Here is a 25,188-nt window from a genome sequence, read left to right on the forward strand (position 1 = left end):
GAAAGACACAATACACAATGATAAAAGAGTCAACCTTTCAAGAGGACAGCAATTCTAAATGTGTACGTAATCAACAACAGTGATGCAAAATATTGGAAGCAAAACGGTATAGAACTAAAAGAAGACACAGACAAATCCACATTTATAGTTGAAGACTTGAACACCCCTTTCCCAGCAACTGACAGATCTAGACAGAAAATCAGCAAGTGCACAGAACTCAACACCATCCACCAACAGGATCTAATTGACACCTATAGAAGGCCTGACCCCCAGTAACAGCTGCATACCTTTTTTTCAAGCACCCATAGAACATATACCAAGATATGCCATATCCTGGTCCATGAAACAAGCCTTAACAAATTTAAAAGAATTAAAATCATGCAAAGTATGTTAACTGACCACAAAATAATCAAACTAGAAGTCAGTAACAGACAGATATTAGGAAAATCTCCAAACACTTGGAAACTAAACCACACACTTCTAAATCATCCATGAATCAAAGAGGAAGTCTCAAGGTAAATTTTTTAAGTGGAACTGAATGAAAATGAAAATATATAAAAATCTGCAGGACACAGAAAAAGCAGTACTAAAAAGAAAATTTATAGCACTAAATGTTTACATTACAAAAGAGGAAAAGACTCAAATCAATAATTTAAGCTCCCACCTCAAGAAACTAAAAAAGGGCAAAATAAACCCAAAGCAACAGAAAGAAGAAAATAATAGAGCAGAAATAAAATGCAATTGTAAATAGAAAAACAATAGAAAAAAATCAATGAAAAAGAATCTGATTCTTTGAAAAGATGAGTGAGATTAACAAACTTCTAGCAAGACTCACAAAAAAAAAAAAAGGAGAGAGAGAGAGAGAGAATGAGAGAGAGAAGGCACAAATCACCAATTTCAGGATTGAGACAGGGGCTGTCACTACAGATCACAAAGACCTTAAAAGGATAATAAAGAAATACTACAAACAACTACACACACATTTGACAAATTAAATGAAATTAACCAATTCTTTCAAAAGCACAAACTACTACAACTTACCCAATATGAAATAGATAACATAGCCTTGTCACCATTGAGGACTATTTTTTAATTCCAAAAGGATATGTTTCATTGGCAAATTCTATCAAACGTCTAAAGGACAATTAACACCAATTCCACACACTCACCTCCAAAAAACAGAAGAAGAAACACTGTCCCCAATTCAATTTATGAATTTAGTACCATTGTGATACCAAAACCAAAGACAGCACAAAAAAATAAAAAGGAAAGAAAGAAAAGTACCATTATCCCTTATGAATACAGAGGCAAAACTCCTTAACAAAATATTAACAAACACGAATCAGCAATATATAGAAATAACTGTACACAATGACCAGCAGAGCTTATCCCAGGGATACAAGGCTGACTTAATATTTGAAGACCAATCAATATAACCTGCCATATTGTAAAAGAGAAACTACATGATCCCATCAATTGATGCAGAAAATCATTTGACAAAATTTAACACTGATTTAAGGTAAAAACTCTCAGAAGAAAAAGGAATAGAGGGGAACTTCCTCAACTTGATAAAGAACATCAACCAACACCCCCCCCCAGAAAAAAAAAACCTCAAAAAGCTAAAAACTACAGTTAACGTCATCCTTCACATTGAAAGACTACCTGTTCCCTCCTCCCACAAGACAAGACTAAGAGAAGGTCACCACTGTTCAACACGGTTCTGGAAGCTGGCAGTGCAACACGGGGGGAAAGGAAATAAAAGACACAACAGAAAGTGAAAAATAAACTGTTCATTAGCAGATGACTTGATTCTTTATGCAGAAAATCCCAAGGAACCTACAAACACCTGGGGGAAATACAAACCAAAATTACATAATTTCTTTAAAATCTGATGAAAATGAAGACACCAAATGTCAGAATCTATAGCATACAATTAAATTAGTAATAAGAGGAAAATTCATAAACTTAAGTAATCATGTAACAAAAATTAAAGAATAAAATAAGTAAACGAAGTCTCTAACTCAGGAAGCTAGCAAAGGAACAACGAAGTAAAACAAAAAGGCAAGAGGGAAATAAAGATAAAACTGGAAAGTAACAGGTTAAAAATCAAAACCACAGTAGAACTAATAAATAAAATAAAATGCTGGTTCTTTTTATGAAAACCTACAGAATACATAAATCACTAATCTAATCAAGGAGAAAAAGAGGAAAATATAAAATACACAGGATAAAAAAATGACAAGGGGGGAAAAACAGGAAATTTTTTAAAAAACTTAAGCCACTTCTTTGCATAACTATATATAGATAAATTGGAAAACCTAGATCAAATGATCATGTCTAAAGAAATTGTAATTTACCAAACAGATCTCAGGAGATAAGAAGTTAAACAGACAATACCCATACAGAATAGAGATATTATCAAAGAATTGTCCTTCACAATGAAACCAGAGTCAGATGATTTCACAAGGGAATTCTAACCAAATCTTTAAAAGAACAAGCAATCCTAATGCTAAACTATCCCAGAAAAGGAAAAGAAATTGTTCTAATTCTTTTTGTGAATCAGTAAGAGGTATGTCATATAGACCACCTCGGGTAAATTTTCCCCATAAAGTGCCCCTCAATTTTATAATACCCTCACTTCAGGAAAACATGTATCTTGCATTACAATATAACATTTTGTATATTCCCCCAAGCCCAAAATAACATTTTTTTTAAAAGATTTATTTATTTGAGAGAGAAAGAGACAGAGCTGGGGAGGAGGGGCAGAGGGAGTGGAAGCGGACTCCCCACTGAATGCAGAGCCAGACCGAGGGCTCAATCCCAGGACTCTGAGATCTTGACCTGAACAGAAATCAAGAGTCTGCTGCTTAACTGACTGAGCTACCCAGGCGCCCCTCAATATCTTATTTTTAGCCAAAAAAAAATGTAGGGAAAAACTCTCAGCCAAGATTTCAAGTTCAGTTGGTTGACTATTAGAATTATGTGTGGATTTTTTTTTAAGATTTTATTTATTTATTTGACAGAGAGAGACAGCGAGAGAGAGAACACAGGCAGGGGGAGTGGGAGAGGGAGAAGCAGGCTTCCCGCTGAGCAGGGAGCCCGATGCAGGGCTCGATCCCAGGACCCCGGGACCATGACCTGAGCCGAAGGCAGACAGTTAACAACTGAGCCACCCAGGCGCCCCATGTGTGGATGTTTTTTGAAAATTACAATAAGCTTCAATAAAGGAGGTGTCCAAAGCAATTGCTTGTTAACAGCTATTTTAACTGTGGTGATCAGGGGACAATGTATTAAGCATTTTGTATCCTAATATGATAGCTTTTACTTTTCAGTATTGGTGCTTTATTTATAGTTTTAAAGATTTATTTATTTATTTTTAGAGCGAGAGAGAGAGAGAAAGAAAGCACAAGCAGGGGGAGTGGCAGAGGGAGAGAATCTCAAGCAGACGGCCCACTGACTGTGAAGCCCAACACGGGACTCAATCTCACAACCCTGAGATCATGACCTGAGTTGAAATCAAGAGTCAGACACCTAACTGACTGAGCCACCCAGGCACCCCAATTATATTTTTAAAAATTAATTGGGGATTTTGAGTACAACCAACTTGAATACATTATAATTTTTATAGTACACTATAATTTCCCCATTTAAAATGATAGGAAATGGAAACACTACAACATTTAATTTTCAGTAATGGATTAATGAAGTTTAACATAAGGGAATTATATAACATTCATATCTAAACCTTATGATACTTGAACACAGAATAAGAAAGCTACAGAATACATCTCACTTTAAAATATGCAATTATATAAGACTAATGAATCATTGACCTCTACACCTCTGAAACCAATAATACATTATATGTTATTTAGTTGAATTTAGATTTTAAAAATAATAAAATAAAATATGCAATATAATGATTTATAAGAAATACATATTTGGTCACTCAGATGACCACGGTGTATTTCTCAGATGCATTTGGCCTTAATGCACAGTTCCTGAGAACACTTCAGAGCCATAAAGGGGACATGGGTATCCTGTTACTAATGAAGGTGACTTCTGGACTCCACCCAAGGGTAGGAGCTGGTTGCCAGAAGGACTAACCACATGATTAGAGGGTTGAGACGTTCAGCCCCAACCCTGACTTCCAGGGAGGGAATGGAGGCTGGAGGATGAATCAACCAACGGCCAATGGCTTAGTAAATTAGGACTGCAACAAAGCCTCCACAAAAATCCAAAGACTGGGTTCAGAGAGCCTCTGGGTTGGTGAACAGGTGGAGATTGGGAAGAGTGGCATGCCAATAGAGGGCATGGAAGCTCCACTCCCTTTCCCCAGACCTTACCCTATATATCTCTTCATCTAGCTATTGATTCTTATCCTTTATCATATCCTTTAACAAACTGGTAAACATAAGTGTTTCTCTGAGTTCTGTGAGCAAATTAAAGAACTTAAGGAGGAGGTGTTGGAACCTCCAATCTGTAGCTGTTAGGTCAGAAACACAGGTGACAGCCTGGGGCTTCTGACTAGTGTCTGAAGTGGAGCGTGGAAGGCAGTCTTATAGGACTGAACCCTTAAGCTGTGGAACCTGATGCTATCTACCGGTAGGTAGTATCAGGATTGAGCAATTCAACTCAACTGCTTAGTACTGGGTGGGGGCGGATCCCTCCGTGTTGGAATTGGGTCTGGGAACCCTAAAAGAATTGGTGTCAGTAAAAAGCATCAATCCAAGAATCCTACATAAAATACTAACAGACTGTAACATCACATTAAAAAATATGTTAACTGGGGTGCCTGGCTAGCTCAGTCGGTAGAGCATATGACTGGTTCATCTTGGGGTTGTGAGTTTGACCCCCACACTAAATGTAGAGATTACTTAAAAATAAAAATCTTTTAAAAAATGTCAACTAAGTGGGGTTTATTCTAAGATCGCAAAAACAGTTCAATAGCAGAAAGTTCATTACTATAAATCCCCATATTTAAGGGGGAAAATGTATGATGTCTAGGGTGCTGAAAAGGCCTTCAACAAAATTCAACATCTACTCCAGACAAATACTTATTGAAATAGGAATTAATGGGTACTGTACCTTGATTTTACTTACACACACACACACACACACACACACACACACCTCTCAAGCCCAAAATTAGAATCTTATTTAGTACAGGCAGAAACAAGGTAAGGGTACCCACTAATTCCACTGTTACCGGATAGTGTATTAGTCAGTGAAATCATGCAAAAAAATTTAAAATTTGTTTAAAAAAGCAAACAATGAGAGGTCCAAGATTGGAAAGGAATAGTTAGAACTATATTTGTAGAAGTTTTGAAAATATCCTTGGGGAAAAAAATCAAAGAGTCAATGCTAAAACAAATACACAATTTGAGGATTCAGGAAAGTAGTAGGATACAAAACTGACATATAAAAGTCAATAGCCTAGGGTGCCTAGGTGGCTCAGCTGGTTAGGCATCTGCCTTCAGCCCAGGTCATGATCCCAGGGTCCTGGGATTGAGCCCCACATCGGCCTCTTTGCTCTGTGGGGAGCCTGCTTCTCCCTCTCCTTGCTGCTCCTACTGCTTGTGCTCTCTCTCTCTTTCTCTGTCAAATAAATAAATAAAATCTTTGAAAAAAAAAGTCAATAGCTTAGATTTCTGCTCCTAGCAGAAGCCATGACAGGAACCAAATTAACCCTTGCACCAGTAATAATCAGAAACAGTAGACACCAAGAGAATGAGAAGACAAGCCACAAACTGGGGGAAACCATTTGCAAACCACATATCTGATAAAAGACAGGTATCCAAAACATAGAAAGGAATCTTAAAACTCAACAATTAGAAAACAATCCAATTAGAAGGTGGGCAAAAAGGTCTGTTCTCAGACTACAATGGAACTAAACTAGAAATTGTAACAGAAAGATAACTGGAAAGTCCCCAAGTATGTAGAAATTAAACAACACACTGCTAAGTAACACATGGGTCAAAGAGGAAATCTCAAGATGAATATAAAAATATTTTTAACTAAATGAAAATGAAAACACAACTCATCAGTTTGTTGGATGCAGGAAAAGCAATGCTTACAAGAAAATTTATAGCACTGAATGCATATAATAGAAAAGAAAGATCTAAAATCAGTCATCTAAGCTCCCACTGTAGGAATCAGTAATCTAAGCTCCTACTGTAGAAAAAAAAAAAAAAAACAAACCATTAAAGGTAAGCAAAAGAAACAATGAATCATGGAACACTACATCAAAAACTAATGATGTACTGCATGGTGACTAACATAACATAATAAAAAATAAAATAAAAAGAAAAGAAAAGACATAATAAGAATTAGAGCAGTGGGGCACGTGGGTGGCTCAGCTGGTTAAGTGCCTGGCTGGATTTTCGGCTCAGGTCATGATCTCAGGGTCATGAGATCAAGCCCTGCATTGGGCTCTGTGCTGGGCGTGGAACCTGCTTAAGATTCTCTCTCTCCCTCTCCCTCTGCCCTTCTACCTATCCCTCTCCCTCTCGAAGAAATAAAAGAAAAAAAAAGAATTAGAGCAGAAATCAGTGAAATTGAAAACAGAAAATAAATAAAGAATATCAACAAAACCAATGCAAATCTTTTCAAAGAAACAATCATTAAAATTGATAAATCTCTATTTTGGGCTAACTAAGAAAAAAGAGGGAAAACACAAATTACTAATATAAGAAATGAAAGAGAGGACATCACTACTGATCTCATGAAGATGAAAAGGATAATAAAAGAACACTATGAACAACTCTACGCCCACAAATTCGATAACTTACATGAAATGGACCAATTCCTTGGAAGGACAAATCTACCAAAACTCACACAAGAAGAAATAGACAATGTAAATAGGCATCTATCTATTAAAGAGATTAATTCATAAGTTAACTACCTTCCAAAACAGAAAGCACCAGGCCCACCCAGATGGGTTCACTGATGAATTCTACCAAACACTTAAGGAAGAAATTATACCAGTTGTCAACAATCTCTTTTTTTTTTTAAGATTTTATTTATTTATTTGAGAGAAAGAGAGAGAGAGAGCAGGAGTACAAGCAGGGGGAGTGGGAGAGGGAGAAGCAGGCCCCCCGCCAAGCAGAGAGCCCGATGCAGGGCTCGATCCCAGGACCCTGGAATCATGACCTAAGCCGAAGGCAGACGCTCAATGACTGAGTCACTCAGACGCCCCAACAATCTCTTTCAAAGGACGGAAGCAAAGGGAGTACTTCCTAACTCATTTTATGAGATCAGCATTACCCTAGTAACAAAACCAGACAAGGCATTATAAGAAAACTATAGACTAATATCTCTCATGAAAATAGACACAAAAATTCTTAACAAAATATTAGCAAATCAAATCTCAAAAAGTATAAAAAGAATTATATACCATAACCAAGTGGGATCTGTCCCAGGTATTCAAGGCTCTTCCAACATTTGAAAATCATTGAATGATCACATCAACAGATTAAAGAAGAAAAGTCACTTGATCATATCAATAGATGGAAAAAAGCATTTGACAAAATCCAAAACCCATTCATCATAAAACCTCTCAGTGAACTAGGAATAGAAGGGGACTTCCCAACTTGATAAAAGACTATCTTCAAAACACCTACAGCTCACCTCATACTTAATGATGAGAAACTTGAAATTTTCCCACTAAGATCAGGTTTACAAGGCAAGGATGTCACCTCTTACCACTCCTTTCAACATCATGTTGGAAGTCCTTGCTAATGCAATAAGGCAAGAAAAGGAAATAAAACATATACAAATTGGGAAGGAAGACATAAAACTGTCTTTGTTCACAGATGAGGTGATATCTATATAGAAAATCCAAAAGAATCAACAAAAAACTGCTGGTACTAAATGATTTTAGCAAGGTTTCAGGATACAAGGTTAATACACCAAAGTCAATTACTTTACTATTTATCAACAATAAATAAGTGAAATTTGGAATTAAAAGCACAGTATCATTTATATTAGCTCCCTCCAAAATGAAATTCTTAAGTATAAATCTAACAAAATATCTACAAGATCTACATATAGAAAACTGAAACTCTGATGAATGAAATGAAAGAACTAAATAAAGACAGAAATGTTCCATGTTCATGAACAGGAAGAGTCAATATTGTCAAGGTGCTGGTTCTTCCCAACTTGACCTATAGACTTAATGCAATCCCCATCAAAATCTCATCAAGTTATTTTATGGATATCAGCAAAATGATTTATATAGCGAGCAAAAGTTTATATAGAGAAGCAAAAGACCCAGAACAGCCAACGCTTCCATATAGAAGGAGATGAACAAAGTTAGAGGACGAGTGCCACCCAACTTTAAGACTCACTATAAAGTTACAGTAATCGAGACAGTATCGTATCAGTGAAAGGACAAACAGAACAACAGAACAGAATAGAGAGCTCAGAAATAGACCCCAGAGATATAGTCAAATGATCATTGATAAAGAAGCAAAGATAATCACTGGGGCAATGATCATCTCTTCAACAACTGGTGCTAGGAACAACTAGATGTTCACATGCGAAAATGAATATAGACATAGACATTATACCCTTCACAAAAGTTAAGTCAAAATGGCTCATAAGCCTAAATGTGAAATGCAAAACTGTAAAACTCCTAGGGGATGACTATAGGAGAAAACCTAAATGACCTTGTTGATGATGATCCTTTTTAGATACAACACCAAAGATAAGATCCATGAAAAAAAAATAATGGATCAGCTGGACTTCACCAAAATTAATAAATTCTGCTCTGTGAAAGACGATGTCAAGAAAACAATTAGACGAGCCATAGATGGGAGAAAAAATCTGCAAAACACATCTGATTAAAAAAAAGTGTTATCTAAAATTTACAAAGAACTCTTAAAAATTGAAAATAAGAAAACAACCTAATTAAAAAATGGGCCAAAGATCTTAACAGACACCTTACTAAAGAAGACAATGCAGACTGCAAATAAGTATATAAAAACAATGTTCCACATCACACATCATTAGGGAAATGCAAATTAACACAATTTGATACCACTACACACTCACAGAATGGCCAAAATCTGGAACACTGACAATACCAAATGCTGACAAGGCCGTGGAGTAATGGGAACTCTCATACGTTACTAGTGGAAATGCAAAGTGGTATAGACAATTCAATGGTTTCTTACAAAACTAAACATACTCTTGCCATATGATCCAGCCATTACTCTCCTTGGTATTTACCCAAAGAAGTTGAAAGCAAGTTCACACAAAATCTTCCACACAGATGTTATAACAGCTTTATTCATAATTGCCAAAATTTAGAAGGGCCCAAGATGTTCTCCAGTAGATGAATGGATAAACTGTGGGACACCCAGACAATGGAAATATTATGCAGTGCCAAAAAGAAATGAGCTTTCAAGCCATGAAAAGACACGGAAGAACCTTAAATATATATAGGTAAGCAAAAGAAACCAATCTAAAAAGGCTATGTACTGTATGATTCCAAATAATTACATTCTGAATCAGGCAAAACAATGGTCAGTCAAGAGATCAGTGTTTGCTAAAGGTTGGGGGGGGGGAGGGATGAATAGCTAGAGCACAGAGAATTATTAGGGCAAATACTCTGTATCCTATGATGATGATGGATATATGTCATTGTACATTTGTCCAAACCCATAGAATGGACAACACCAAGAGTGAGCCCTGAGGTAAACTACAGACTTCCGGTGATTATGATGTGTCAGTGTAGATGCATCCTTGGTAACAAATGCACCATCTGGTGGGGAATGTTGATAATGGGGGAGGGTATGTATATGTGGGGGGCACAGAGTAAGGGGAACTCTCTGTACCTTCCTCTCTGTTTTGAACCTTAAACTGCTCTCTAAAAAACTGTCTCAATTTTTTTTCAAATAAGAAAACTAAAAAATCAGCAAAAGATATAACAGGTATCTCACCAAATAAGATACACAGATGACAAACAAGCATATTAAAGATGCTCAATGTCATATGTCAATAGGGAATTGCAAAATAGAACAATGAAATACCATTGCATACTTATTAGAATGGAAAAATACAAAACACTGACAATACCAGATGTTGGAGAAGATGTGAAGCAACAGGAATTCTCATTCATTGCTGGTGGGAATGCAAAATAATACAGCCACTTTGTTAGACTGTTCGCCAGTTTTTCACAAAGCTAAACACAATCTTACCTTATAATCCAACAGTCATGCTCTTAGCTATTTGCCCAAATGAGTTGAACTGAATGTCCATACAAAATCCTGAACACAAATGCTTTTAACAGCTTTATTCATAATTGCCAAAATTCGGAAGCAATCAAGATGTCCTTCAATAGGTGGATGGATAAACTGTGGTATATCCAGACAATGGAATACTATTCAGTGCCAAAAAGAAATGAGCTATCAAGCCATGAAAAGACACGGAGGAACCTTAAATGCATATTGGTAAGTGAAAGAATCCAATCTGAAAAGGCTATACACTGTATGATTCCAAATATATGACATTTTAGAGAAGGCAGAACTACAGAAACACTAAAAAGATCAGTGGTTGCCAGGAGCTGGTGAGGAGGGGCTGCGCCTGACTCATGGACAACAGCCAGCCAGGTGGGGACCCTGGGCTCACCCTCAAGCTCAGCCAGAGAGGTTCAGACCAGGGGGTTGCTTTCCAGGAGTCTGGGAAGACAGACCCATTAGTACCCATGACAGGTGAAACAAGAGAATGGGCTGGGGAAAGCTTTCTCCCAAGGAAGCAAGGAGAAGGGGAGCCTAAGCAGCCAGAGCTGGCCACCTCCCGTTGCTACCCCTAGCATCATACCCTGGTTCACAGCCCCAGATGAGCGCACCTGCGCAAGAGATAAGGGGCATATGCACATGCCTGTGTGTGTGGACACATCTGCAAACAGAGGCAGGCATTTTGTGACACCTGGTCTTCTTGAGACCGAAATCTTCATCTGGCCTTGCATGTCAGCTCTGCTTCCGTGGCCTCTCCCTCTCCCCTGGAATGCTTTCTCTGTCTTTGGTGCTCCCAAGACATCTAGGCACCTTCTACACACAGTGTGAGGGGACTGTGTTTGATCCCCACAGGTCTCTGCCCACTAGATGGAGTGACCTGAAGACAGGAACAGCATCTTGTTCACCCTATATCCTCCTCGGTGCCTGCACATGGTCAGGAGCTCACGAATGTGTGAGCGAGTGAGTGAGTGAGAGAAGAAAAGGGCTCAGGCAAAGGCCTGTGGGGACCTTAGAGCAGGAATCATAAGGCACGTAAGTCATGGGAAGACCACCAGCTAGTTGTCAGCCTCCATCAAGTCTGGGGCCATGGTCTATAGCAGCTTTCACATGACTATGAAGAGTCATGACTGTCCTGAGGTCTGTCTTCCTGATGAGACTGTGAGCCCCACAAGGGCAGCCCTCCGTCCTGCTGTCCCCAGCACTCCTCTAACACCATGCCTGGCACCGAGCTGGTAACTTGCAAATATTTTTGGAAGGGAGGAGAATAGAGCTTAAGTGACGTGTAACGGTATGTAAGGGTAACAGTGCTCCTCTGGGCCACTGGGAAAGAATGAGGTATCAAGGCACAGACGCTGACCACAAAGGACTTCCTCTCCCACAGGCATGCTCTGTCCCCAAGCAGCTATCATGGAGGGGGTGGGGGGGGTGGGGAGAGCAAACTGGGCCTGCACAAGGTGGGCCCTGCCCCGCTAATACGGGGAGATACTCACTGGGAACAGTTGTGGTCTCCCCAGGAGGGCCGGTCAGCGTCACTGGGATATGCACAGTAGCACTCAGGTCCGAGGGTTGACTGCCCATCCGTGTGACATTCCGCTGATTATCTGCATCCTCTGGCTGTTCCTCCACCTTCTGTAGACAAGTGCTGGGCAAGGCATGCACAGGGCCCACACCCATTATCCCACTGGCCTCCAGGTCACAGTGTGCCTCCCTGCAACCAAGAATGGACATCAGAGTCTGATTCGGCCCCAAACTGCTATTCAGTCTGCAAAATCCAGCTCCTTATGCCCCTATCCAGACCAAATAAATCCCTGGCCACATCCTCTGCTACTCTGGCATTTCATATGGTTTTTATCACTTTGTACATTTCTGTGTTTTTAGGTCTGAAGGGTTAAATGGGGCTGACTCACCTGTCTGTCCCTGGCACAAGACCAGGCATGGCTGGCATCACAATACGTATAGAAAGGGAACTGTCTGCAGAATGAAGAAGCCTGTAAAAGGATGTTTCCCTAAGCTACTCCACCTAGAGCTTCACCAGACCAAAAGGCCCAGCACAGAGCTCTGCACAAAGACAGTGCCTGGACTGGGCTGATCCTGAGCGGTCATCTCCAGCTGCAGGAGTTCTGGGAGGTTGGTGGCCTTTGCCTGGGGGCTCCTGTTACCCCAGGTTTCTCACAGAGTCAGTCAGATCCTGGCCCAGCTGCAGAAGGGTAGGAGGCCCTCTGTGCCATGGCCACCCAGCCTGGCCCTATTGTCTTCTACCATTAGCCCAGTGGCCTCCTCAGGCCTTCCTCAGTCTCTCCCCAATTTTGTCTTTTCCCTGCGCCACTATGCTCTTCCCACGCCAGCGTGTCCCAAACCACTCCCAACAATTTCCCCCATGCCCTCTTTCCCACCTGGGTACCTTAGAATAATGGCTGACATTCACTGAGCATACCCTGCCCCCCCACACACACACACAGTTTTAAGCATTCTACACGTCACCCCCAACATGGCAGGACTGCCACCACCGAGAGATGGAAACGGAGGGCGGGGGGACCAGCCCGAACTGGGGGCTGAACCCTGTGGGCCCGGCCCACCCCCAGCCGCGTCTCCGGCCAGCGGCTCCGCCCACCACCCGCATGCGCACTCCCTCACTTGGGCTGGTGGTTCCGGAGCTCCTTCTCCTTGTCCCGGTCCTCGACCTCGCCCTCCTTCTCCGCCGCCTCCTTCTCCACATCTTCGTGCGTGGGCAGCGCCTTGTGCCGGGCCCGGTGCCGCCGCGCCGGCTCCTCCCCGCTCCCGGCCTCCCTGGGGCCGGCCCGGGGGCCGCCGCGGTGGCGCGCTCGCCGCTCGCCCTTGGCCCCGGCCGCGCCGCTTTCCTTGCCCTGGTCGGGTGCGTGCCGGTGGGCGCGGTGGCGCCGCGGCTCCCGCTCGGCCGCCTCCTCTGGGGAGCCGCGCCGGTGGTGGCGCCGGCCGCCCTCGGGGCCCGGGCCGCGGCCACGCTCGCTGCGGGTCTCCTTGCTGCGGCTGCGGTGCGGCCTCGTCCGCTCTTCCCGGGGCCCGGGCTCCCCGCCCTCGGCCTTCGGCGCGTCCACCCTGTCCTGCTCCCCCGCTGCCGCCGGGGCCGGCGCCGCAGCCTTGTCGCGGTGCCGGTGGTGCCTGCGCGGCGGGTCCGCGCCCTCGGCAGCCTCCGGGCCCTCGGGCCGGGCCTTGCCTCCCGCGGGGACCCGCGGCCCGTCGCGCCCTAGCTCCACCACGAGCGGCCGGTCCAGGTGCGTCTTCATGTCAGGCCGCAGGTGGCGTGTGGTGGCGTAGCGCAGCCTCTCCTCGGGGTCCATCTCGCTGTACAGCGCCTCGCAGCTGGCCCTCAGGTTCTGCAGCCGCAGCTGGCTGGCGCGCTGCTCCCACACCGAGCGCGCCTTGGCCGAGTTCTGCGGCCTGCTGTGGGGAGACCGGCGGTGAGCGGCTGCCCCCTGCGCCGCCCTCCGACTTCTCTGCCTCACACGGGAAGCCACAGATGGACGCAGCGATGGAGGGATGGCAGAGTGGGCGCAGGGAGGAGGGGGAGGGAGGAGGGGTGGCCGGAGCCCTCGAGACCCCTGGCAATCGGTGCAGAACAAGTAGGGGATACGCAGGGTAACAAAAATCCAGCACCGCCCCCCACCCCATTAGGATCCCAAAGATTGTGAGAGCACCAGCCTGGGGGTGGGGGGTGGGGGGCTCAAGGCCACCCCTGAGCAGGTGTACAGGGGCCCTTGGCCAAGGGATGCAGGGCAGTGGGAATGACAGGCACCAGCATGAGGTGGCAGACAGGCTTCCAGGGCGGGTGGGCTGCCGGCCAGGAAGGCCAACATGGGGAGAGGAGGGGGATCAGCGTCCAAATGGGGCAGGACTGAGGAAGAGGCAGGAGGCAGGAGGCAGGGAGCCCCCTGCAGCAGCCCTGGGGCATTGGCCTTGCTGCAGCATAGAGCAGAGCTGCCCAGGGAGGGGCTTCTCCATCTCCACTTCCAGAAAAACAGCCACTGGCCAGAAGGAGACAGGGCCATTTGTGAGAGACCCTGAGAAGAGGTGGGTCCTCAGGAACGGGGTAGGCAGTGGCCCAGGGAGCAAGGGGCCAGGGCCAGTGGGCCCTATCAGGGGCAAAGAGTAAGCTGTGACTGCTCCCTAAGGTGGTCAGCGCCATCCGGGCACCTGCCCCTCGGCTCAGTAACCACTTGCTCCCAGGAGCCCAGCAGTTAGGTCTAGCGCTAGAGATGCTACCTCCTGTGGTCCTCAGTGCCCTCCACTCTCCTGGCTCCACAGAGAGCCCCTTCCATCCACCGGGGCAGAGAGGAGCCCTCCAACACCAGGAGTAGCCTGTGCTTCAGTCTCAGCCCTCACTGCACAGGCTACCAAAGGTCTGACCACCCTCCAGCCTCACCCACATGGTCACATGTGGGGCTCCATAGCCCAGGGTACGTGAGAAGCTCTTTGCATTCTGGAATCTGTGCTGAATAAGGCCTCCAAATTAGGCGACCCCAGTCCCACCTTGGCCAAGCAGAAACATCATCTGAGGCCAGAGTCTTGTCCTTCAGCCTCTGGAGGCTTCTGGACCCACCATGGTGGTGGTGGCATCTGTATTGTTCAGAGCCACACTGTGCTGTGGGCTGCAGTGCCCATCTCATCCAACCCTCACAACTACCTCTTGTCCCTATTTCACAGATGAAGACACTGAGCCTAGAAGGTGTGACTCATAGAGGGCCCCACAGCACGTCACTGACGCAGCCAGGATCAGACTCATGCAGAGGCAAAACAGAAGAAAGGTATCTACAGAGGTGAGGCCTTGGCCACACCCCAACCACATTGACAGCACAGAGTCACAGCCTGGGGGGCCCCAGACCAGGGCCCAGGCTGGACAGGCCACCAGCATCAGGGCCCTGGCCCACTGAGCACCATGCTGACCTACAGAGTCAGAGGTGCCCAGGTGTGGGAAAAGCCCAAACCCCTGCAGCTGGCCTGCACAAAGTGTGTGATGCCGAATCTTGCCCCTTTGGAGGTGAAATCCAGGCTCCAGTGTGGGGAGCCATTTCCAGGGCAGTGCCTCAAAAGTATGAAAGCAGAAGAGCACCGTGTCTACCCCTCACCTGGGAGCCCATATGGTGGGCAGGCAGGGCAAGGCTGGGGGACAAGTGTTGGCCTCTCTGGCCATCTGCTAACTGACACCTTCAACTGCCATGCCAGGCCCTGACCCACCTCCTCTGACACATCCAAGCTGAGCTTCCCTGCTCCCGGAGACACCTTGCAACAGACCCACTACCTTCTGTTTCTTGGACTTCAATCTAGAGCCCAGGGGACCTACCCATCCCAGCCTGGCACCAAAACAAAGGACCAGACTCTGAACAATGCTGAACCATGTGAAATGGATGATAAGGAGCCCATGAGGGCTGACAGCCAGTCCAGCAGCTTGACACAGACCTGGACTCAGCGCCATTGGGTCAGCAGAGTTAGTGTTAGATGCAGCCAAAGACCTGGAGGCCAGTTCTCCGTCAGAACAGACAGGCAGTAAAGACGGGGGACAGTGTGGTGGCTGGGAGCTGCCCTCAACCTCACCCTAGCCACAGCTTCTTCTCCCCCAGAGACCAGCTAAGCTTCACAAAGAGGTGACTTGTCCGCTAAAGTAGAGGGTACCACAGGGCTGGCAGACTCCCCTAGAACTTTCCAGGGGAGCAAGACACTGAACAGCCAGGGTCACATGGCCCCACCTGGCCTTGCTCCTGCTGGGTCTCTCTCCCTCTCTGGGCCATAATGCCACCTGAAAATGTTTGCACCCACCCACCACTCGGTGATGTCCTGGCTTCCTCTCTGGGTGTGTCTCTGAGTCCGTGCACCAGGCCTCCCCTCCTTGTTGGTGTCTGAGTCGACCTGCACCCACCTGGTTGCTGTTCTGTCCTTGCTCTGTCTGGCACATAAAGTAGTGTGGCCACCCCTGGTCTCTCACTCTGCACCTCTCCACCGAGTTCACAAGCAGCAAGAACATGCAAGCGAGTGTCAGGCCACCATCTGACACAGAGTGACAATAATCCAGACAAAGTCCTTATTTAAAAAGGCTCTTTAAGGAGTCACATGGGGGAGTTGCTCCCACGATGTCTCAACCCCAGCTTGCTGGTATAGCTCTATTCAGTCACACCCAACCCAGGCACTGTGGATGCCTGCAGGGCCCAAAAAGGAGCCTCAGTGGCATGGCCCTACTTTGAGGTCTCTGAGCTGAAAGAGCCAGTTCCCCACAGCTGCCGATAATGTGAAGCAGCCCTCACTGTGACACCATCAATACCTACAACCACGCCCTACTCCACCCTGTGATCAGTCATCCAGGGTCCAACTTCCTTACCCTGTGAGATATCAGGGACCCAACAGCCAGCAGCTCCAAGTGCTTGTGAGCAAGCCCACCTTGGGTCTATGCTGGCTGAGTAGGGAGCAAGTGGCTCAGGGAGGGCAAGAGCTCCCATACCACCAGGACCCAGAGAGGACACCTGGCTACCCCCATCCAGGCGGGCTGACCACACCCAATGACTCCAGGGACTTCTCACCTGCAGCGGTTGGTCTCACCCTTGAGAGGAAGGCCCTGGAGGCAAGCATCCCAAGACCACTTCCCCAGTCAGACTGGTGTCACCTCCAAGAGGGACACACTGGGGTTTCTGTGGCTCTACTCAGGCCCTGGCTGGTCTAACATGAGACAGCAGCTCTGCTCTTGCTAGGACAACTTCCTAAGGATCACAGATACATCCCCTTCCAAGTCAAAAAGGGAGGGGGCAGGAGGACCCCGTGAATGTCCTCAGTGAGTCCTACTGAACACCCTACCTCGTGGGAACCACAAGGAGACAGCGCCCATTGGTGCCCAGCAACGGGCCACCTCAGGAGAAGCAAATACATGCTCAAGACGCCAGAGAGACGGCACGTGGACAGACAGCAGACAAGAGGACCAGGAGGGAGAGGGGGAGGGGCTGAACTCAGAGTCTGATGCCCATGAGCAGGACTTGGGAACGTCAGGAAGCATGCCCACCGTCCCCCAGCAGCTGCAGAAGGCTTTCCTGGAGCTGCCCCTGAAGCGAGTGATTTGAGGTGGAAAAGCAGTTAGGAGTGGAGGGAGGTTCGCGTGTAGCTGCCATGAAGCCACAGATGGTGTCATAGCCGAGCAACTCACGGTGAGTTTACGCTGGAGACAGATGAGCTGCGAGATGCAGCACCTCGAGTGTGCTTTACAAAACTGCACATGCAAAAAACAAAACAAAAGAAAAGTGAGAAAACCAGAGAGGGTTCTAAGGGACACAGAACACGTTTAAGCCACGTCAGGTCAGGGCACAGGCTGCAGTATGCATCTGGGCAGGAGGCCAGGGACGCTTCCATCAAAACAGGCACCAGCTGAGACCTCGGGGTAAAAGAGAGGTTGAGAAAGAACAAGCATCCGGCGGAACAGTGACACTGAAAAGAACACAGCACACCCCACCATGGCTGGAAAAGAAGAAGCTGCAACCTGGGGGCCCGTCCACTACAGCTCAGCACACTCTGCCCCACGAGGGGCAGTGCGGTTGCAAAGAGCCAGCACCGTGTGTCCCTAAATTCCAAATGGCTCTCCCCTGCCACTTGGTGTCCCACTCCCACGGGGCCATAGTGGGATGACCTCTGCATTTGCCTTGCCTTTGAGATGGGGCAAAGCCAGCTAACACAGAATACCTTACCTTTGGGCTTCACCTGAGCCCTGCTGCCTGACCAACCTGCTCTGCCCTAGCCCACCTGACTCCTTGGCTCCTCAGGCTCTAAACCAGGTGCCTCCAGCTCACCATGACCCACCCAGGGGAAAGCAAGCTACATCACCAACCCACTTCCCTCGGGTGTAACTCCAGCCATTTCCCAGTGACTTTCAGGAAGCTTTTCCAAAACCAACAGAGAAACCAAAAATCTCTATGATCATTCCCCTTTAAGGTAGTTTCCCCAGGGGAGGACCACGTGGCTTCCCAGCTCCTCCTTCAAGGCCAAGTCTACACACATTTGTGAGGAGCTCAGAGCAACTCATCCACCTGCAAGTCCTGGATGCAAACAGGTGTGTGGGTCTGTGCAAGTGCGTGTGTGAGAAAGAGTGTGCAAATCAGTGTGCGACTGGGTGAGAGTACATATATAGGTGTGTATGAGTGTGGATGTGTGTGAACAAGTGTGAGGCTGTGAGGGAGTATGTGTGCTCATGTGAACATGTGTGAGTGTCCAGGTGGGTGTGATCGTGTGTGAGCACGAGTGTGTGTGACAGTGAGTGTCAGGGGGACTGAATCATGTGAGGTAAGTGAACAGTGTGGGTGAGTATGTGCACCAGCATTCAGAAGTCCGGGTGAGGAGAAGGGTAACCGAGCACAGAGAACCATGAGGGCCATGTCAACCTTAGTGACCCTTCCCTCCCTCAGGTGAAGTGGCTGTCACCTGAGGCTGCAGCCCAACTCCAAGGGACAGGGACACCCCTCTGAGGGGGCACGGAGGCTCAGTGCAGCCCAGGGGGGCACAGAGCCCAGGGGAGCCTCTCAAACAGCAAGGACACTAAGGGCCCCTCTGCATCCAAGGCATCACAGAGAACATCTGGACCAGTCGTCCCACTTCACAGACCACACGGCATGGCTGCGCGGAGCTGGGTCAAGGTGAGTGTCACTCAGGGGCCTCGCCTGCACCCCAACCCAGCAGTGGGGAAGAAGCAGGCGTTGCCCATTCACCCAGCACGACTCACCAGGAGAACAGAAACAGTTGGGAGGGTGGCGGGCAATGGACAGACAGAGGACAGACAGACACCAGGAGCTCTGAGCCTCGGCCTTCAGTGCTCAGGGTTCTCCACACAAAGAGGAGGGCAAACACCAACACACCCACCACCCACACACCCTGGAGTTCAGACCTGGTCTGAAGTGTGCAGGAGCTTCAGTGATCACATCAGACAGACTGCATCTGACAGAGGCAGACTGAGGACATGCCACAGGGGGCAAGGGCCTAAAGCTGCATCCCAGGAGAACCTGCAGGACTGATAGCTAGCCCAAGAAGGGGGAACGCAGACGCCAGGGCCTGCACGCACCCAGGCTGGCATGACATGAATGAGCTGACACCAAGCTCAGTCTCCACTGTGAGGCAGAACACCTGTGTAACCTGAGGCGCTCCACCCAGGAGAAGAAAAGCCCCAAAGTGGTGATCAGGCCAACAGCTGGTGTAATATACCCTGGACCTGGGTGTACCAGTCTGCAGCCTTGTACCTACGTAGCAGTGTCCCCAAATGAGGACAGAGGCAGAGGAAGAACATCCAGACCTTTCCTGGTGGCCTGACATGTTCTCCATGGTTGTGCTGAGGGCCCCAGCACCTGCCTCTCTGAGGTCTCAGCCCCAATGGGAATGGACGCCCTGCCATACACCCCTAAGGCGTAGGCAGCTCTGGCATGTATAGGGCCCATGGGACAATGCACTCACCTCCAAGAGCAGAGAAGGCAAATTCTGAACAGAAACCCACAAGGCCCATGAATAAGTCAAAGGCTCACCTGTTCCCTCTGCTAAAGCAGACCACCAGCAATTTACAAAGCTCAGGAGAAGGGGCCATCTTCCAGGTCACCACAACCTCGTCAAAGCAAGCCCAGGACCAAGCTGACTGAGTCGTTGAATTGGCCAAACAAAACACAGACAACTGAGCACTGAGCCCCCCAGTAGCTGTCTTCGTAATGACTGCTGTGTCCTGCCTGGCTACCTGCAGGCCACCTGCATCCCTGCCTGGGCCCCCAGGGGTCTGTGGCCTCCTCTAGCTTCTTCTCCCCCCCAGAGGCCAGGGCTTCCTGCTTGGCTTAGGGATAGGTCCTCTGCAAAATCCTTCCTAGGAAACAGGCCATCACCCGGGGGACTGCCAGACAGGAACAGGGCTGCTATCATGCACACTCACACCGGCACACCCACACTCCCAGCAAACCCATCCACCCACTCAGCAGCACAGATGGATGTGTCACCACAGATGTACCCGTGGCTGTTCCTGGGGAACAGGGAGAGGGAGGGAGGCCAGCTGGATCCGCATGGGAAATGGGAGGCATGTGGTGGGGTGGGCGTGGCACCGAAGACAAGTCAGCAGTCCCAGGCGGACCCAGCCTGGCCTAGAGAGTGAGCTCCCAACAAAAGGAGAGCTCCTCGGTGCTCTCTCACAGCCACACTGATACTAGGCCAGACTTCCTCCCTCTTTCCCATTCCTCCCTGCGCCCCTGTCGGTGACCTCCCCCAGCACCCCGCAGCCTTTGGCCCTGGGCTGGGCACTCCGTCCCAACTCTGAGGGCCCTAATACTGCCAAATGTGGTTCTGCAATGTGCCTTGAGGCTCAGCTGAACCTTGGGGTGACCAGTCTCCCCACAGAAGCCTTGGCCCTGCCTTCACTTTTTGTCATCATCAAGGCTTCCCCTTGACCTCTGTCCCCATAGGGAACCCTTGAAGACATTTTGGGAAACTGCATTAAATCTCATGGGCTCCTCAAGTACCAGCTAGAATCTTCTGGCTCCTAAAAAGCTGAATACAGAACACACATGTTGACACCTTACCCCTGACTCTGAGTCTCTGTCCAGCAAGGGGCCCTGGAGCCACCCAGACTGTTGCGGAGCAAGTCAGAGAGCCAATCCTACCCATGATGGGAGGGCCATGCATTGCCACATCTTTCTCCGACTCGAACTGGGAGAAGCCATGGAGGCTTTTCCTGGTGAACACTCTCCTCAAAGGCTGCTCTCGGAGGGGATCCATTCCCTCACATCACAGCTCCTGTGGGCTGTGTCCTAAGGAGCTCCCGCCAATGCGTGGGATTCTGAGGAAGCCCCCAGAAGGCATGTCCCGCTGAGAACCCAGCTGTGAGACTCCGCAGCAGCCCCCGCCATCCTGCAACCCACCCCCAAGAGCCTTACGCAGCAGCAACGGAGATGTTGGCGGCAGACATGGGACTGACTTCAGCCACTTCTTTGGCCTTTTGCAGAGCAAGCTTCTGATTGGCTGCTTCTTCCATTTCCTCTTCGTCCTGTTTGAACAGACACAAGTGTGCAGCCTCCTCTAACAACGTCAGCTCTTCCTCCCGTGGTCTCTGAGTCCTTCCCGCCCTCTGAACCTGTATGAGCATGACCCACCCACGCTCCAGCACTGTGCACCAATTCCACATGAGCTCTCTGGTAGCCTTCAGGGACCCCCTTCTATACCTGCTGCTCAAGGCAACAGTCCCCAAGATTCTTGCCCCAATACGTCTTGCCATGGGCCATCTCCCGGGGTGCTCACAGCTGGTGACTTACACCCCACTTGTGAGCCCACGCCACAGGGACCCAGCTGCTGCCTGCATATTTGTCCCACAGCGTTTCCGACTTGGCACTGTCAAAATGCAAACCTGTCCCTCCTCTCCTGCGGCCTGCTGCCTCTCCACCCCAGGAGAACCTGTCCCACTCGAACAAAGCCTCTGCCCCAGAGCTATGAGCAAAGGCAAGGGGCAGGACTCTGTACCCTGAGCCTAGATCCCAGCACAGCATCGCTCACAGGAATTGTCACCAGCAGTGGGTCTAGCAGGGCCACCTCCTAGCCTTTGAGCTTCTCCTACTTGGACCCATCAGGTCACGTGTGTCTACCTGTCCCCAGCTGTGACTGTGGAAAGTCCCTCCCTGTGTCCACCTGGACAGCCACTTCCAGTACCTGTGTTCCCTCTCCCACCAAGTTCCTGGGGAGGACCCTACAGCTCTCTGACACACGTGGAGTTATCCCGCCCTGCCCTGCCTCTGCCCTCCATGGGAAGGGGAGTGGACATCTGGGCAGACCCTCTGGCCCTAACCCCATGTCGCTAGGCAAAATCAACATGCTCTGCTCCTGGGATCTGGATGAAAAGCTCTGGGCTGAGCCCATGGCCCATGGAGGGAAACTAAGGCCTCCATGTCATCTAGCTAGACTGCTGAGACCACCATTATTTCCCCAAAAACCCCAATCCCGAGCCCACCTGGCTTCCATGGAAGGTGACATTCCCAGTGTGACCCAAAATGTCCTTAAATCTTCTCCTAGAGGCCCCCAAATGGCGAAAAGTAAGACCCCTGTTAGGTGACTGCAGATTTCCCACCATAGTGAAGAGGTCTTCAAGCTTCAGGCCCCAGAGCAGGCAAAGCTCAATCTACCACAGAACACCCCTATCAAGGTCCTTCTTCAAGCTATGGATGCCATCCTGGTTGACAGCCCTCCAGGGCAGAGGATGAGCTTCTACAAACTCCACTGAGTTTATTTCCACTTTGAAAAAAACGTGATGCTGTAATACATTGTAAAGGAAGGGCAGCCAGCCCAGGAAATGCCCCACAGCCTGACACAGCTAGGCCTCTACCTGCCCCAACTTCCAAATCAAGGGAATTCCTGGATTAGGGCCATTGGCCCAAAGGGGCCATCGCACAGGCTGACTGTGCATGGAGACAGGGCCCCAAGGACATCCCTTCCCCGGTGTGTCCTCACCCATGGCACAACTTGAAGAGACAGTGAGAACTTCAAGCTCAAGCTCACCTCTGCCCCAAGACAGCTGGTGCCCAGACCACCAATGCTCCTAAGCACCCCCAGTTCATGTCCCGGAAATCCTGACACCGAGAGGCGCTCGGTGGACACAGGGTCCCCCCTGCCCCAGCAGCCCAGGTAGGAGCCAGGGACAAGCCCTCTCCGGCCACTTCGAGATGGCAGAGCCCATCTCGGCCCTGGCCGACAGAGAAATGAGCAGGCCAGTGGGACTTCCAGGCCCTCAGGAGGCAGCAGCCAGAGCAAGGGAAGCCTCCATACCCACAGGCACCGCCACAGCCCAGGCCCGGGCCAGGAGAAGAGGAAGTCTCAGCAGAAGCAAAGGAGGACACGCGAATAGGCCTGCCTCTACCAGAGAGCAGGGTGGGGGCGGTGGGGTACCTGCACGGTCAGAAGCACCGGGCCCAGCTGCGCCTCTGCCGACTGCAGGCACGTCCCGCAGCTGCCCTCCTCAGGCGAGGCCCGAGTCAAGCTCAGCCCCAGAACAGAGATGGCGTTGAGAGTCGGGCTGGACTGCACCAGACACACACGGGATGTGCACAGGTGTCAGCTCCAGCACACAGGCGAGAGGTGCGCACACAGGCCACATGCTCAGCCGAGAGAGCAAGCACGCGGGGCGTCTGCGGCGGGTGGCCTGACCCTCCACACTAGGAGCCGGGGCTTGTCAAAGCACAAGCCTAACGCCGACGCAGCGGGAGAGCCAGCCACACCGTCCATGGCTGTGAGGCTGAAGGTGACCAGGCAGGGGGCTGTGTCATCGGGAAGGAAACCACAGGGGAGGGTGTGTATAATCACATCCCCCACCAGGCTCCAGGATGAGAGATGAATATTAGAGGCCGCCCACTGGGCACAGCTGGAGAAGAAGCCGTCCTGCTGAAGCACAGACAAGCCGACAAAGAGGCGGCAGCCATTCCTCCAGGTCCCAGCCAGGCCCAGCATCTGAGGACAGAACTGCCCAGGGACTGCCCGAGCACAACAGTGCACATTCACGACAGACCACAGGGGCCCCCTCGCCGCCCAGGGACGGGGCACAGGGAACCCCACACCTCCCTTGAGGGTCTTCACCTCCGGCATGCCTCTGGCTGAGGGGACACCTGCTGCTTCATTCAGCCATACCTCCTGATACACCTCAGGGTCCTTCACCCCTAGGCCAGTACAGCCTGCCCCCCACTTCTTAGGGCTCTCTCTGGGCTGTACCATCTGTTCCTCATACCTCCTCCTGCCTTTCTGGCCATTCTTTCCAGCTCTTGGCTTCTCCAGGACCTGCCCTTCCTGGCATGGCATCTCCCACGCTTCCTCTGCCCCCTTTGCACTCCCAAATGGCAGCCTAACTTCTACCTGTCCAGGACTTTGAGGAGGCTCCCCCGGAGAGTGGTCACATGAGTCCTAATCCTGGACTGACCCTCTTCATGGATCTCTGGACTCACGCCGAGTGACACAGGCTGCCGCCCCCCACCCCCTCTGCTCCTCCTGGGCTGCAGGCATTGTCCCTACTCACATACCTTGGTCAGCTCCTGAGCATTGGCGAGGTTGTCCACGGCGATGGCCAGGAAGACATTCAGCAGAGTGTCTGGTTGGCTCCAGCTAAGGAAGGGAACCCTTCTGCCCCCACCCCCAGTCTCCCACAGTCATACCCCAGCTCCCCCATGGAGAATTGGGCCCCATCTCCCCAGAGCCTGACTAGCCTCCTTCCCTTGATGGCCACATGCCCCTCCAGTCCCCTTGCTCCTCTGGCCCCTGTCACCCCCAGAAACATCCTAGCCCAGCTGCCAGGGCTGCCGCCTCCAATCTCTCCAGATCAGGCCACTGACCTGAGTCACTCCAGTTCTCCTGGGGCCGGAGCCACCTCTTCCCACAAGCTCCCCTCCTGTGCACGTCAGAACAGCATCTCCCAGAACCATCCCCACCCTGCACCCTGTGTCAGGCCTTAGCACTGTTCCACAGACCCAGGCCCTCCCCAGTCACCTCATTCCTTGGCTCTGCTGACTTTTGGAACCAAGCAACCCCGTGTCGTGGGATGTTGAGCAGCATGCCTGGCCTCTGCCCAGCACCTGGATGCGGCAGCACCTTCTCCTCAAGGCAATCAAACTGTCTCAGACATTGCCGATGTCCTCTGGGGGCAAAGTCACCCCAGTCAGAGCCCTAGAACTGAGCTTCTTAGCCACAGGCCTGGGGATTCACCCCCCTAACCCCAACCTGGCAGTCATTCCTGCCAGGGCAAGGCTTGCGTAGACTCTGGCTTTGCAGGAGGCCAACAGCAATGACTGCTGCTGGTCAGGACCCAGTCTGGCAGGCAGATGCCTCCGAGACTCAAGGGGACCCACGTGCCAGGTGCCACCTCATAGGCAAGGCTGCTCGGGGCTCCAGCAGAGCCCAGAGGACAGACACTGAGGCTGGGGGCCACTTCCCTGCACTAACCACAGCCATGAGCACC

General features: G+C 49.5%; 1 protein-coding gene across 19 annotated transcripts in view; it reads right to left on the minus strand.

Annotated features, from left to right (window-relative positions):
- The window catches only part of CACNA1B (calcium voltage-gated channel subunit alpha1 B), a 181,571-nt gene that overhangs the window by 71,769 nt on the left and 84,614 nt on the right, over positions 1 to 25,188 (minus strand). For 8 of the 19 annotated variants that reach the window (XM_035723562.1, XM_035723560.1, XM_035723553.1 and 5 more), the window contains exons 17-21: positions 24,257 to 24,324; positions 21,140 to 21,249; positions 17,401 to 17,463; positions 12,876 to 13,661; positions 11,732 to 11,949 (exon numbers count right to left, since the gene is read on the minus strand). In XM_035723562.1, the coding sequence (XP_035579455.1) occupies positions 11,732 to 11,949; positions 12,876 to 13,661; positions 17,401 to 17,463; positions 21,140 to 21,249; positions 24,257 to 24,324 (1,245 nt within the window). The remainder of the gene's footprint in view (positions 1 to 11,731; positions 11,950 to 12,875; positions 13,662 to 17,400; positions 17,464 to 21,139; positions 21,250 to 24,256; positions 24,325 to 25,188) is intronic. The other 11 variants (XM_035723554.1, XM_035723559.1, XM_035723561.1 and 8 more) reach the window with 3 other exon arrangements.

This window comes from Zalophus californianus, chromosome 13 (genome assembly GCF_009762305.2).
Source record: "Zalophus californianus isolate mZalCal1 chromosome 13, mZalCal1.pri.v2, whole genome shotgun sequence".
Classification (NCBI taxonomy): Eukaryota; Metazoa; Chordata; class Mammalia; order Carnivora; family Otariidae; genus Zalophus; species Zalophus californianus.